Below are 12423 nucleotides of genomic sequence, written 5' to 3'. Positions count from 1 at the left end.
GGTCAGACAGCATCGCAGCAAGGGCGTGCCATTGATGGGTCCAATGCTAATGGCTCAAGCCAAAATATTTCATGAAAAAATTAACTTTACCTTCCAAGGCCCAAGGCGATATTTTCCGGAGTACCTTTGCAACTTAATGCAATTACCTCCACAACTTCATTAAGTAATTTAACGTTAAGTAAACTGAAGTAATTAAGAAAGAGCATTGGCTAAAGGGAGGTGAACGAAACCATTAAGGGTTTACTGTGAAAAAATTGGATAAGAAGTCCACGCTGGGGACAAGAAATTCTTTCTGCTTTCAACTTGTTATCCAAGATTGAAAGAGAGAGAGGTGATGATTAAGGCAAATTCCTGAATGCATTGCATTAATGGAATCGGAAAGGTTGGAAGACAATCAGCCAGGAAACATAATTTTCCAGGGCTTGGGAAAGGTATATTAAGTATTACGGAAAACCGCAGTAGTTGCTAATGCCTTGGGGATGGGCTGGGGGGGGAGAGAGTCTTGCGACTAAAGCTCGAAGCAAGGGATGGAGGAGCGAAGAGGAGGGGGGGATAGTCAATTCAAGAAGGCGAAAAGTTCTCCGACCGCCTGTGGCGAGTAGAAGAATAGGAGCAACTTTTCGAGCGGAAAGGAACCGTGAGGAAAGTTAACTGTAAAAAAAAACGGAGAAGTTTTTAAGAGAATTAAAGGGAAGACAAGCGAGGAAAAGTGGTTTAAGTTGGAGATGAGAGGTGGATTAAAAAGGGGGAGAAATAAAGATAGGGACAGGATTAAACTAATTTACCTGATTGAAGATGCTAATTGAAGATTTGCAAGCTTGTAGATTTAAATGCAGATTGCTGTAAAACAAAAATTTGTAGCATAAAAGTGTTTAAAGTAATATTCCGGGAGAAATAAATTTTAGTGATTGCAATATTTATGTGTGGTTTAAGAGTTAAATAATTTATTTGAATTGATAAAATATTAAAGAGTCAGTTAATCTATTGTAAATTAGAATCTTAATTGTCTGGACCGTGATTTGTGAAAAGCTGAGGTCTTGGCAAGTGGAGGAGCATGTTAACTATAGCAGCACAGATAAAGGATCGAGAAACTAGGCCGAATTAAGTTCGGCGGGCATATGATAATATAGAAATAGTTAATGGTCGCCGGGTTAGGCCCGTGAAGTGCTAGTTAATTTTAAAAATTAGAAAGAATTCCTAGTCAAGCAGACACATCCGCTTTGGCTTCCTAGGAAAGATGTTAAATGTTCTATCTAGAACGCTCCTAGGTCGCTTAGCTGAGCTGGGCTCAGCTGGGTCATAGGCAGGAAGTGAATGCGAGACTGGGTTTTCGATCTGAGATAATCTATTGAAGAATTTAGCCGAATTTTGCCGGAAAAAGGCATCAAGGGGTAGAATTTTGAGATCATTATGAAGCACTTCATTACGGACAAAATAATGAGCATTTGTCAGAATACGAAGCGTGACGCTCTGGAATACTTGGATTTTCTTCAGATGACTATTGGCGGCAGTTGACCAGACGACGGCTGCGTACGTCAGGATCGGAAGAATGGTACTCTTGTAAAGAAGGATCTTGTTATTGAGGGAGAGGTTGCTGGTTCTTTTAAGGAGAGACATCAGTTGGGTTCTTGTTGTTCTGGCTTTGGATATGGCATAGTTGATGTGGGTATTCCAGAGCAGCCTTTACCTTCCAGCACGTGCGTATGCGCAAAATTTACGACAAACTCAGTTTTGCATTGCATTTCCCTCTCACTAACATAAGAACTTTTACTTATATTTGAATGTGATATCATTTGTATTTTGCAATAAAAAGATTAATATTTTATTTCTTAACAAATTTATTATCAATATTCACTCATTTCTGTCGTTTTTCGTGCCCAAAATGGTAAAATAATGAATGTAAAAAACGACGCACGCATGCTCATGTAAAATTGCTAAGTGCACGTGCTGGAAGGTTAAACACTGAGTGCACATATTCGACAGGTTGGTTAACCAACTTTAAAAATCACCATGATGTGAAAAAGCTTCAACTGATACTGAAGCTGCTGAACAATTTGCTGATGAATTCATTGAACTCATTACTAGTGAACAATTATCTCCAGAACAAATTTACAACGCTTATGAAACTGGTCGGCAATATGTACCGTGAAATACCTTGGCAACCTTGGTGAACAGAAAACGCTCCAACTGGTGTCACAGATTCCAAAACGAGACAAACAATTTTAGTGTGCACAAATGCTGCAAGAATGCACAAGTGCAAACTTTTTGTAATCGGAAAACATGCACGATCTCGAACATTTAAAGGAACAACGATTTCCCCCATTATATATCGCGCAAATAAAAGAGCATGGATGACACAAGCGTTGATGAAATATTGGTTTGAAAATCATTTTACAACCGAGGCTCGGCGACATTTGAAATTGGTTGGTTTACCTGATGACTTAAAAATAGTCCTGATTGTTGACAACTGTTCGGCACATACTTCACTTAAAGTTTTAGTGAAAGATAATGTATCCGTATTATTCTTCCCTCCAAATTGTACGTCTATCATTCAGCCTAGGGATACGGAAATGGTGCACGCACTGAAATGCAAATATAAAGTAGCATTTTTAAAATCTATGTTAAATTTCTTGAACAATGGCAAAACTATTTAAGACTTTTTGAAATTTTTTAGCATAAAATCTGCTGTGTGAGCATCGGAAGATCATGGGAGGATGTGTCTCCAGATACGTTAAAAAATGCTTGGCATAATTTACGGCCAGCTACCATATTTCATGGTGAAGACAATGAAGATGATAGCCACGAATTTGAAGGTTTTCGGACATCGCAAACTAAAGGTGAAATTTTCCAATTATTGGATTTTGTAAAGAAATGTGGATAAGCGGTAATAAATGAAGATGATACAACAGAAGTTTTTCATTGTGACGACAATGCCCCAATCATCAATCAATTAATGGACGGCAAAATCTGTAGTATTGTTCTAGATTCAGAAAATACCACTTCCGATAGTGAAGAAAGTGACAGAGAGGTTATTGAAAACAAAAAAATTTAGATAAGTTAGTCGGTATTCTCGACACAGCAATTATAGGACTTGAACAGTGGAACTTTGTAACTGAACAAGAAATTATGTCTGTTTATAAAATTAAAGAGAAATTAGCACAAAAAACGAAGCAACTTAAACAAGTTACATTGAAAGAAATGTTTAATAAAGTAAACAAATAAATATTAAGCTTTTTTTTTTTTTTTCTGTAAATTTTGATACCCTTTAGATCATAATTGCTCTTTATTTCATAATTTATAGTTTCATATTTTTAATTGTATAATTTCTGCATGCCATCTTACCAGATTTAAATTAATGATCTATAATCCGGAAAAAAACCTAATCCAGAATCGTCGAATTCCCGCCGAGTCCGGATTACAGACTTTGTACTGTATATGTATATATATTAATGTGTTGCAAATAATATATTTTGTACTTATGAAGTTTCAGAATACATTTAATGCATTTTCTTTTATACAATTCCTATTTCCCACACAAAAACAGGTTTGAGTGCAATGAAAATAAAATAACTTATAAAAAAATGAATAATTATTTATTTCAAATTAAAAATAATATGAAAAACAAGAGAAAAATATATCCTTAAATAAATTCATGTCATATTCAAAGAAAGTTAATATGTAAAATTTGATTGTACTCAAGCACATATACTATATATATACACAGACAGATAGGGTGATTCAAAATAATTTGGCAAAATGTGAAGGTAAGTAGAGGGATCTAAAATAAGCAGATGAAATATGTGTATAGAAATGGCATGTTGATGTGGTGTATGGTGCTGTCGAGATGTAAGTAAAAGCATATTATAAGAAATAAGTGAGAAATATATCATTATTTTTAGATACACTGATTTTATCGAAAACTATTCAACTGATTTTTATCTAAAACCATATAAATTATTCACAGAAAGCTGAAGAATATGTAAAATTTTGATTGCTCTTATGCATATACATACCTACATATGTAGAAAAAGGTATTAAAAAATTGACCTACATATATATAGTACACAGTGATTCAAAAGTATTTGGCAAAATGTGAGAGAGGGGTAGATAGGACCAAAATAAGGCAATTTTGCAATGGAATGTGCATGTGCAAATGGCAAGTTGAGATGGTACAAGAAGCTGCGGAGTGGTGAGTAAATGCATTCTACTAGCACAAATCATCATTTCCCATGTAAATTTAAGTGCCATGCATTGCTACAAGAACATGAAACTTGCCAACATGCATTTTATCTGAAGTTGTAGATGGAAATAAAGCACTTGCTCAAAGGAAGTATTTGGGAATCCTTCTCAGTATTTCCTTCGTGTAGCTGCCCCATTTTAGTCTTAGCTTCATTGATAAAATGCACATTGACAAATTATTCATTTTGCATGTCACTACAAATCATATGGAATGACAATTTACACCAGAAGAAATCTACTATTCAGGTAGCATTCTTTATAACCTCAATATATGACCTCTGTAGACACATTCCATTATAAAAGCTGCTTATTTTGGTCTTCTCTACCTGCCTTTACATTTTTTTCAGGCAATTTTTAATCAATTTGTATCTAAATATACATACATAGATAAATATGTATATTTTTCATCATGTCCACATACATCATAGACCTGATGCAAGAAAATATATAATTAAATTAAGAGAATATTATTTGAATTGAGCATGTAAATGAAAGGTGAAAAATACTTGAAGCACAATCATTACTCATCAGCAGTCAGAATTTTGGTTATACGAAAAAAAAAAATTAAACGTTAAAATATAAAGTTGTAAAAATTTTAGTTGTAAAAATGTTAAAATATAGAATGACTTTACTTTTCAAGACAGAAAGAAAGTTAAATTTTGGATTTTAAAAAAGTTCAAAATTTGTCTTACAAATTGTACTTACATATATTTCCCATCTTTCTTATGCTGATAAATTTTAAGGAATTAGTTTTTTTATTTAAAACAGAAGAATGAATTATTTTAATTTGCCTAAAATAAGTGTGTTTTGAGACAGTTTTGCTTAATTGCGTGGGTCCAAGGGACCTAGTGCGTGCACTTGCGGGTTAAATGCATTATGGTTCGCACTTGCGGGTTAAATGCATCATGCTTCATTTATCAATTTGACAAAGATTATCAATAAAATTTCTGTAAATATTTGAAGTATTTTGCATCCATTTCTCCTACAGCATGGGGAACAGTTCTGTGTTGGTTTTGGAGCAACTTAATCTTCCTCATAATCAGTGCTCCCACTCACTCAAAAAAACACTTATTTGGCTTGAGATTGGGTTCCTAACCAACCAGTCAAGTTCTTTCACTCATATTAATTCACCTTTATGAATAGAAGTGTAATCATACTGAAAAGGAAATGGGTCAATTATAAACTGTTTCTACAAAGGTGTCAAAATAGAATTAACTAATATGGTTTCATTACTCCTATCATGTAAAATTCAAGCATCAAACTAGTGGACAAAGATCAAATCAAGAAAAACTTGACCTACATTAGAATTTTTTCTCCTACAAATTTTAGGATGGAAATAGAGTACGCTGATAAGAACTCCTCTGGCAATCATCATATCTACACAGATATCTCAAGTCTCCACAATATGTAGCATGATTTGTCACTCTGCAAGATATGATTTCTTTCTTTATTCCAATTTCTGTTAATGATGCTCTTTACAGTACCGTAGGCAACAGATAGTGTTCTGTGTAACAATAATTACTTTTGTGGTATAACTTGCCCAAGGAATTCAAAAGTTCATACTTTTCAATGCAGAACTGCCAGTATTTCTGAAGTCAATTAGAATTTTATAACTACAGTTTCTAATGAAGCTTATTAATCTGACGTTAATCTAAAACATATGATCAACAATTTTCACCTGTGAATATTTTTTTGCCTTAACACACTACAGTTAGGATTTTAGAACTCGTTCATATTTCCATTTTACTGTTGTATACAATATCTAAAATTTTCCAGAAATGTCATGGATAGAATCAACAGATCAGTAGACATCAATGCTTATACTATACTGAGCCTCACTCAGCTCACATCATGCATTTGTTTTGATAGCAGTAGCTAGTATCCACATCTATGTATGCACAATCTTTCTACTGAATTCTAAAATGTATTACTACTGATATATGGGCAATATTATTTACATTCACTGATTACAATATAGCATATAGATTGGTTACAATTTATGTAAATAGTTTCATTAGCTTGTGTTCATTTTGTTATTCAAAACTTGCATTAGTTTTTATGTATTTTGTATAGTTATATATTTTGCTTATTTATAGCATATTTTGCACAGAATTTATTTTTCAACTACTACTTGTAATTGGGTATGTTAACTTCATAATTCCTTTATTACTTCATAATGCTTGAACACTTGTAGTTTTAATATATATTACCTTGGAATTTTGAAAATATATTGAGGAAAAATGGAGTTATTGACCTTTATTGATGTTTTAGAGACATCAATCAATTTTTGCCAGTCTGGTAACAATTTTGGCAGTTATCAGAAATCACATTTTTTAAAATCTACTGCAAATTTTTAGAAATGCTTTCAGTACTGTCACTACTTCACCCTCAGCTATAATGTAAACAAGAGGACATAAGAAGCCATCAGTAAGTTGAGGAAGGGCAGGGGCATAGTTAGAGGGGGGCATCTGTCCCCGGGCGCAGAATCCAAGGGGCGCCAAACTGATGTTACGATATTTTAGAACTAAATGTTTTCCATCCTTGGCAAGCAGTAGGGGGCGCGAAATCTTTAGTTGTCCCTGGGCGCTGAAAACCCTAGCTACGACTCGAGGAAGGGGAAAATGTCTAAAACCAGCAGGTAAGAGTGGAAAACACGTCTTTTACACAGTGGCCTTTGCTTTAAGAGTAATTTCATAATTTGTAATATTTATTCAGTGCTAAGGAAAATTTCAACATTATCTCTCTGTTGTACTTGAGTTACTGTTCACTATATTTTTAACATGTAAAAACTGTCAGCATCTCAAGCTGAAGTAAAGATTCAATTTTCCATCTTCATCTTACCTAGTTCTAAACCTAAATCATGTAATAGTATGCATAAACATAATGTAAACAACATATAATTTAGGTTTAACATAAACATCAAGTATATACGTATTTATATTATTCTCAGAAGTAAAAGACCACTTCTAATGAATTATTGTTGCTATCATTTCATTCCTAATTAAATCTGAACTTTTCCTTTTAGCAACTATTTTTGTTTTGTTAGTAGTCTTTAAATTTATTATTTACATAGATTTCAGCAGCAAAAAGTGCACTTTTAATGAATTATTTTTGTTACTTCTTTGCCAACTGATTCTGAATTTTATATACCCATAAAATTCCTACCGTGGCCTTTATTTTCATAACCATTCGTAACGGACATGCATTTCCAGTAACAAAAATATTTTAAATGACATAAAGTTTCATGTAAAGATATTTTACCATGTCATATTATGATCAGTTATTGTTGTATGGGAGTCAAACATTTTGTGATTTACTTTCTAGAATGGGTAAAAGGTTTTACGAATACAAGGACTCAATAATCTTATATTCAAAGATAAAATGGATTTCATGCTGAGGATAAAAAATTAGTATTCAGAAATAAGCAGTAATAAAGTATTTGGGATAAAAAAGCTGGATTTTGTAACTTTTCCAAAACTGAATATTTAGTTCAAAAAATGCCATAACACAAAAATTTACCTTATTTAAAACAGTTTGTGACTGTTTATGTCTACAATAAAGGTCATGTAAAGACTTTTATGGGCGTGCTGAATATATATATGTAATAATATGGTAAAGATGATTACATACATGTTGATATATAATGAGAATAAACTTGGCAGACAAGGCAGATTTAACAAGAAGCAGTTCAGGTATACTTAAATATTCATATAAGCAGAAGCAAAGTGTGATGTGTTCAGGACAAAACCTTAATTCAGAGTGGGTTACTTTTGATTTTAATATCAATTTAACTGGATAATTATTAAAGCCCTAAAATTATTACTGGCTGTTTGAATTTTAATTCGCAAAACCATTTACCTAACCAGCATTACGTAAAAAACACAAGATGTACAGCAAAGCCAGGGGCGTAGCTAGAGGGGGCAAGGGGGGACATCTGTTCCCAGGCGCAGAATCCAAGGGGCGCCAAATTGATGTTACGACATTTTAGAATTAAATGTTTTCCATCCTTGGCAAGATGTAGGGGGCGCGAAATCTTCAGTTGCCCCTGGGCGCTGAAAACCCTAGCTACGACTCTGAGCAAAGCATAAACTGGTGTCAGATGAGGACAACAAAAAACTCACCAAAGTTGCTGTTAACAGTATTTAATTATTATTCCTTCATTAAAATGTAAATATCCATTTCTATTTATTTTAAGCAAATTTCAGTATAACAGACAAATTTTAATTTCTCTACAGTTTTCTTAAATTGAGATTTGGCTGTACATAATAAGTCAAGCACAACACAGAAACTTTAAAACATTTCTAACTAAATTATTTTATTTACAAAATAAAAATGGCATTTTTTTTTTTTTTTTAGAGAAAACAAGTCTTATTTTGAAAATAAAAAAAATAGCAAAACAAAAAGTATTTTTCTTTATTTAACTTATATTTTATTTTTAAAAAGAGTTTATATAGTCAGGGAGGGAGGATACAAAACTTTACAGTCTAGAAAATGGCACTTCATTATCAAAAATAAAATACCCCACCAAAAAAAAAAAAAAAAAAAAAAAAAAACTATAATGTAAATCAAAAGATTAATAAAAAAAATAACTGACTATAACTATGTTGCATACTGTTCAGAAAAATCTCTTGTGAGAAGAGAGGAAAGGTACATTATTATTATTATTTCATCTTCTCTTAGAAAAAAATCCATTTAATACGGCTAAACAATAACTCACTGTGTGGCAATAGAATAATACGCTTGTGTACAATATACAAAGCCAAAGAATCTCCCTTACAAATTCTTTGTATACACAGCATGTGGCCCTGAACTAAACTATGAATGGAATGCATATTATTATTATTTTTTTTCCTGACAGATGTACAGATTCTTAACATGTGAAAATTTATTTTGGTGATTGTATTATTTCTTAGGGCAGCTCACAGTGTTTTCATTAATTTATGCCATATTTTGAGAACATAAATAATCTTAGGTCTCAGTATTATTTCATCTGATCAACTATTCACAATAACTACTTCAAATAGATAACGGTTTTAACATCCCCAAAATAATCCGTGTTTATTATTTCAGGATGTATTCTTTAATATTAACTAAGTAAAATGTACTGTGTGCTCTACACCATCATTACGGTGTAAAGAAGTTGATCACCACAGTAAAGTCTATTATACTTTTCTATTAATGTTGATAAACTACATATTTGCTAAATGCTAAATTGTGACATGCTATTACTATAAAATGACATGCTGAAAAATTAAAGATGAAAATACACTATGCTTAATATCTTAAAAGAACTTCCTTTTTACTTCCTCGAAGAATATTAAAACATTAAAAATTAATCATTAAAACTTGGTACATATTCTGCACACTACCGACAGAGATTAACAAAAAGCTTAATTTCAATGCACATCATAATTAAGGATTAATTATAGTGGGGCAAATTTTCTAATTATTTTCTCCTTATTTGTTTCTGTGGTTTAATCCTAGTATCCGGGGCACACGGGATTTGGCGACTTTATGATGAACAGTAAAAATGGGACACATACGATGAGTAGTTAACGGGTCATTCAAAGAAAATATATAGTTAAACATAGTATACACTATGTATATAGTATATATACTATGTATATACACACTTAGTATACAGTGTATATATAGACGTTCTTTGGATCATTTTTGGTGTTGGCGATAATTTTCAAAGTCGCGCCAAGGCTGCACCGTAAACTAGGATTTTACCCTGTACTTATTAAATTAAACTTAATTCATACATGAACCACTAATTTCACTCTTCGATCAGGATTTTGAAGACGAACCGCAACAAGTTGCTAGTGGCAGACAGACAGACAAAGTAGACAAATGTCTTTTGTTGCACCTGCAAAGTCTTTCTGTTCGAAAAATCAAGTGCGACGTTACCAGTCGCAATTTGCTGTTAGCTGGTAAACCGAATTCAAGTGCGACGCTTTGAAGACACGCCTCTGAAAATGACGTCACGATTATAGCAAAATTTTGCGACCAGATCGGAGTGCCCGCAAACTCTCTTAACAGCATTTTTGTAAACAAGATGGCTGAAGTTATATTATTTTAATGACCGGCAAAATCACAATCATGATTAATTTCTGGCGTTTGAAAGATCAGTACAATTCTGTCGAATTATCGGTCGGTAATGGTTTTATTCGCATGGCTGTAAGAATTCATGCGAGGAAATGAGGCTTTATTTAAATGTTGCTGGATATTCTATGGAAATTCAGGTGTGTATATGATAGATGCTGTAAGAAAAGCCGAAATATTTTGGGAATTATTGCTTACTTATTAACAGGCATGTGTTACTTTCCAGCATAAGTTTTTTACGTATAATGTCATTTCAGTACATTAATTAATCTAATGCCAATACATCTAATGTCATTTCAGTACATTAATTATGTACATTACTAATGTCATTTCTAAATTTAGTATTCTATATGCATGCAAATAAAACGTTTATTTTTCTAATAGTAATAATTTTATACTATCAAAAGCTTGTAAATATTTGTAATTTTATCATTATCATGAAATAGTTCCTTAGTTGAAATAACCAGAGAATATCTAAAGAAAAATCAGCATTGGAAATAAAAAAGTTCAGCTTAATTTCGTATATTTTCTGTAATGCAACTGTCTTCTGACTTTTATCTATCTTTTTGTATTAAGTGTTAATGCTGCTATTATGTGCTGTTGAAAAGATTTCATTCATATTACTCAAATGCCTTTTGTATTGCTGTTAACTGCAGTATAATGCCTGATTTTCACTGCTGGTGATAAGAATTATCATACATATATGTATTTATATTATCACATTAATGCATTGACTATTAGTTAAATTCCATCTGAAATTATCTCAGAATTTTTTTATTTCTAATATAATGTGTTTCATTAGAAGAGAATATTTGCAAAATCAGAATTGTTTTCTTTCAGATGTCATATAATGTTATAAAGCTAGTGATTAGCTGAGAAATGGATTTTTTTTCATTTTAATCATGCTTTAATGTTCCCCTATCATAGTTGTTTTTGCCATAAATATATGCAGTTATTTATTGTATTTTGTAAATATTTGCATCAACATTGAGTCATAGTTATTTTTCAAGTGCAGTTTAACAAAAATCTTTTTAATTTGAAGTTTGACCGTCATATAATAATGATCGTAAGTAAATTATATGATTATACTTCAGAGTAAATAACGTAGTTAATGAAAATGAGATTTTGGAAAGTTGCCGTCTCATTTTATATAATTGTTAACGGGAAAGCTTTGAGTAGATGTCATATTGCATATGAAGCTTCAATATAATTCGTAATTCAGAGAATTTTGAGTCAATGCATAATGTTCACCTTGCATAATCTTTGCTGCTCTTAAAATTTTGTTAGCCGATGCCTCTAAATTTGACCACCCAGTGCCAGGCCTCATTGTATGTAATATTAGATACTTTATTTATGTAATCATGCATAACATTATTCATGTCTGTACTATTTAAAAATACTTTATTAAATTTTCATATATATATAATTAATTACTGTTTAAGAATATATATATATAAAAGAATAAATTTCACAAATTTAAATAAAAATGTGGTTTTTTTTATTCATTTCATATATATATATTTAAGGTTCTGAATGTATTTTATGTTTTATCCATATAAGTTTTCAGAATGATGATTACACAATTTGCACAATTATGTACAGACAAACACGGAAAGTGTACCTGGCGATATTGGTTGAAAGGTTGTCTTAGTTGCATTTTTATGCCAATAGTAGACATACAGATCATTGTCTGCCATTTGATTTCCAGAATTTGCTTTGGTTATAGGTGTTGTTATTTGACTTGATTTTTAAATTATTTTAGTCATTTTTAATCATTTTCTGCTGCTTTACACTGCATGTTGTGTTATTAAGTGTTTTATATACAAACTAATATTATATTAATTATAATTATGTTCTAGTGCTTAGAGTTAAGCTTTCTAAAAAGAGATGTAAAATACTTATAACCAGAGATTCTGACAAAATAGATTAAAGAATATTTGTCTTTGAATGTACAGAATTATAAAGCTCATTTTTTCCATTTGCTCAGATTTTGAAAGACTTGTGAAGCAGCTTCTATGGACAACTATTTTTCTACTTACTTTGGCATAAAACCTGTGTATTTTTATAATAAGAAGAAAA

At 31.8% G+C, this 12423-nt stretch overlaps 1 protein-coding gene across 6 annotated transcripts in view; it reads right to left on the bottom strand.

The window, feature by feature from the left end:
- Adck5 (aarF domain containing kinase 5) overlaps window positions 1-10122 on the bottom strand; it is a 102449-nt gene extending 92327 nt beyond the window's left edge. For 3 of the 6 annotated variants that reach the window (XM_085814877.1, XM_085814881.1, XM_085814880.1), the window contains exon 1: window positions 9873-10011. In XM_085814877.1, coding sequence (XP_085671003.1) covers window positions 9873-9910 — 38 coding nt within the window. In that variant the 5' untranslated portion in view covers window positions 9911-10011. Of the gene's footprint in view, window positions 1-9872 lie in introns of all 6 variants that reach the window. The other 3 variants (XM_085814878.1, XM_085814883.1, XM_085814882.1) reach the window with 3 other exon arrangements.
- Between the last annotated feature and the right edge of the window lie 2301 nt (window positions 10123-12423).

The sequence above is a fragment of the Stegodyphus dumicola genome, chromosome 4 (genome assembly GCF_044657685.1).
Source record: "Stegodyphus dumicola isolate Sdum_Otavi_A_Nest chromosome 4, ASM4465768v1".
Taxonomy (NCBI): domain Eukaryota; kingdom Metazoa; phylum Arthropoda; class Arachnida; order Araneae; family Eresidae; genus Stegodyphus; species Stegodyphus dumicola.
This window is presented reverse-complemented; position numbering and strand designations above follow the sequence as displayed.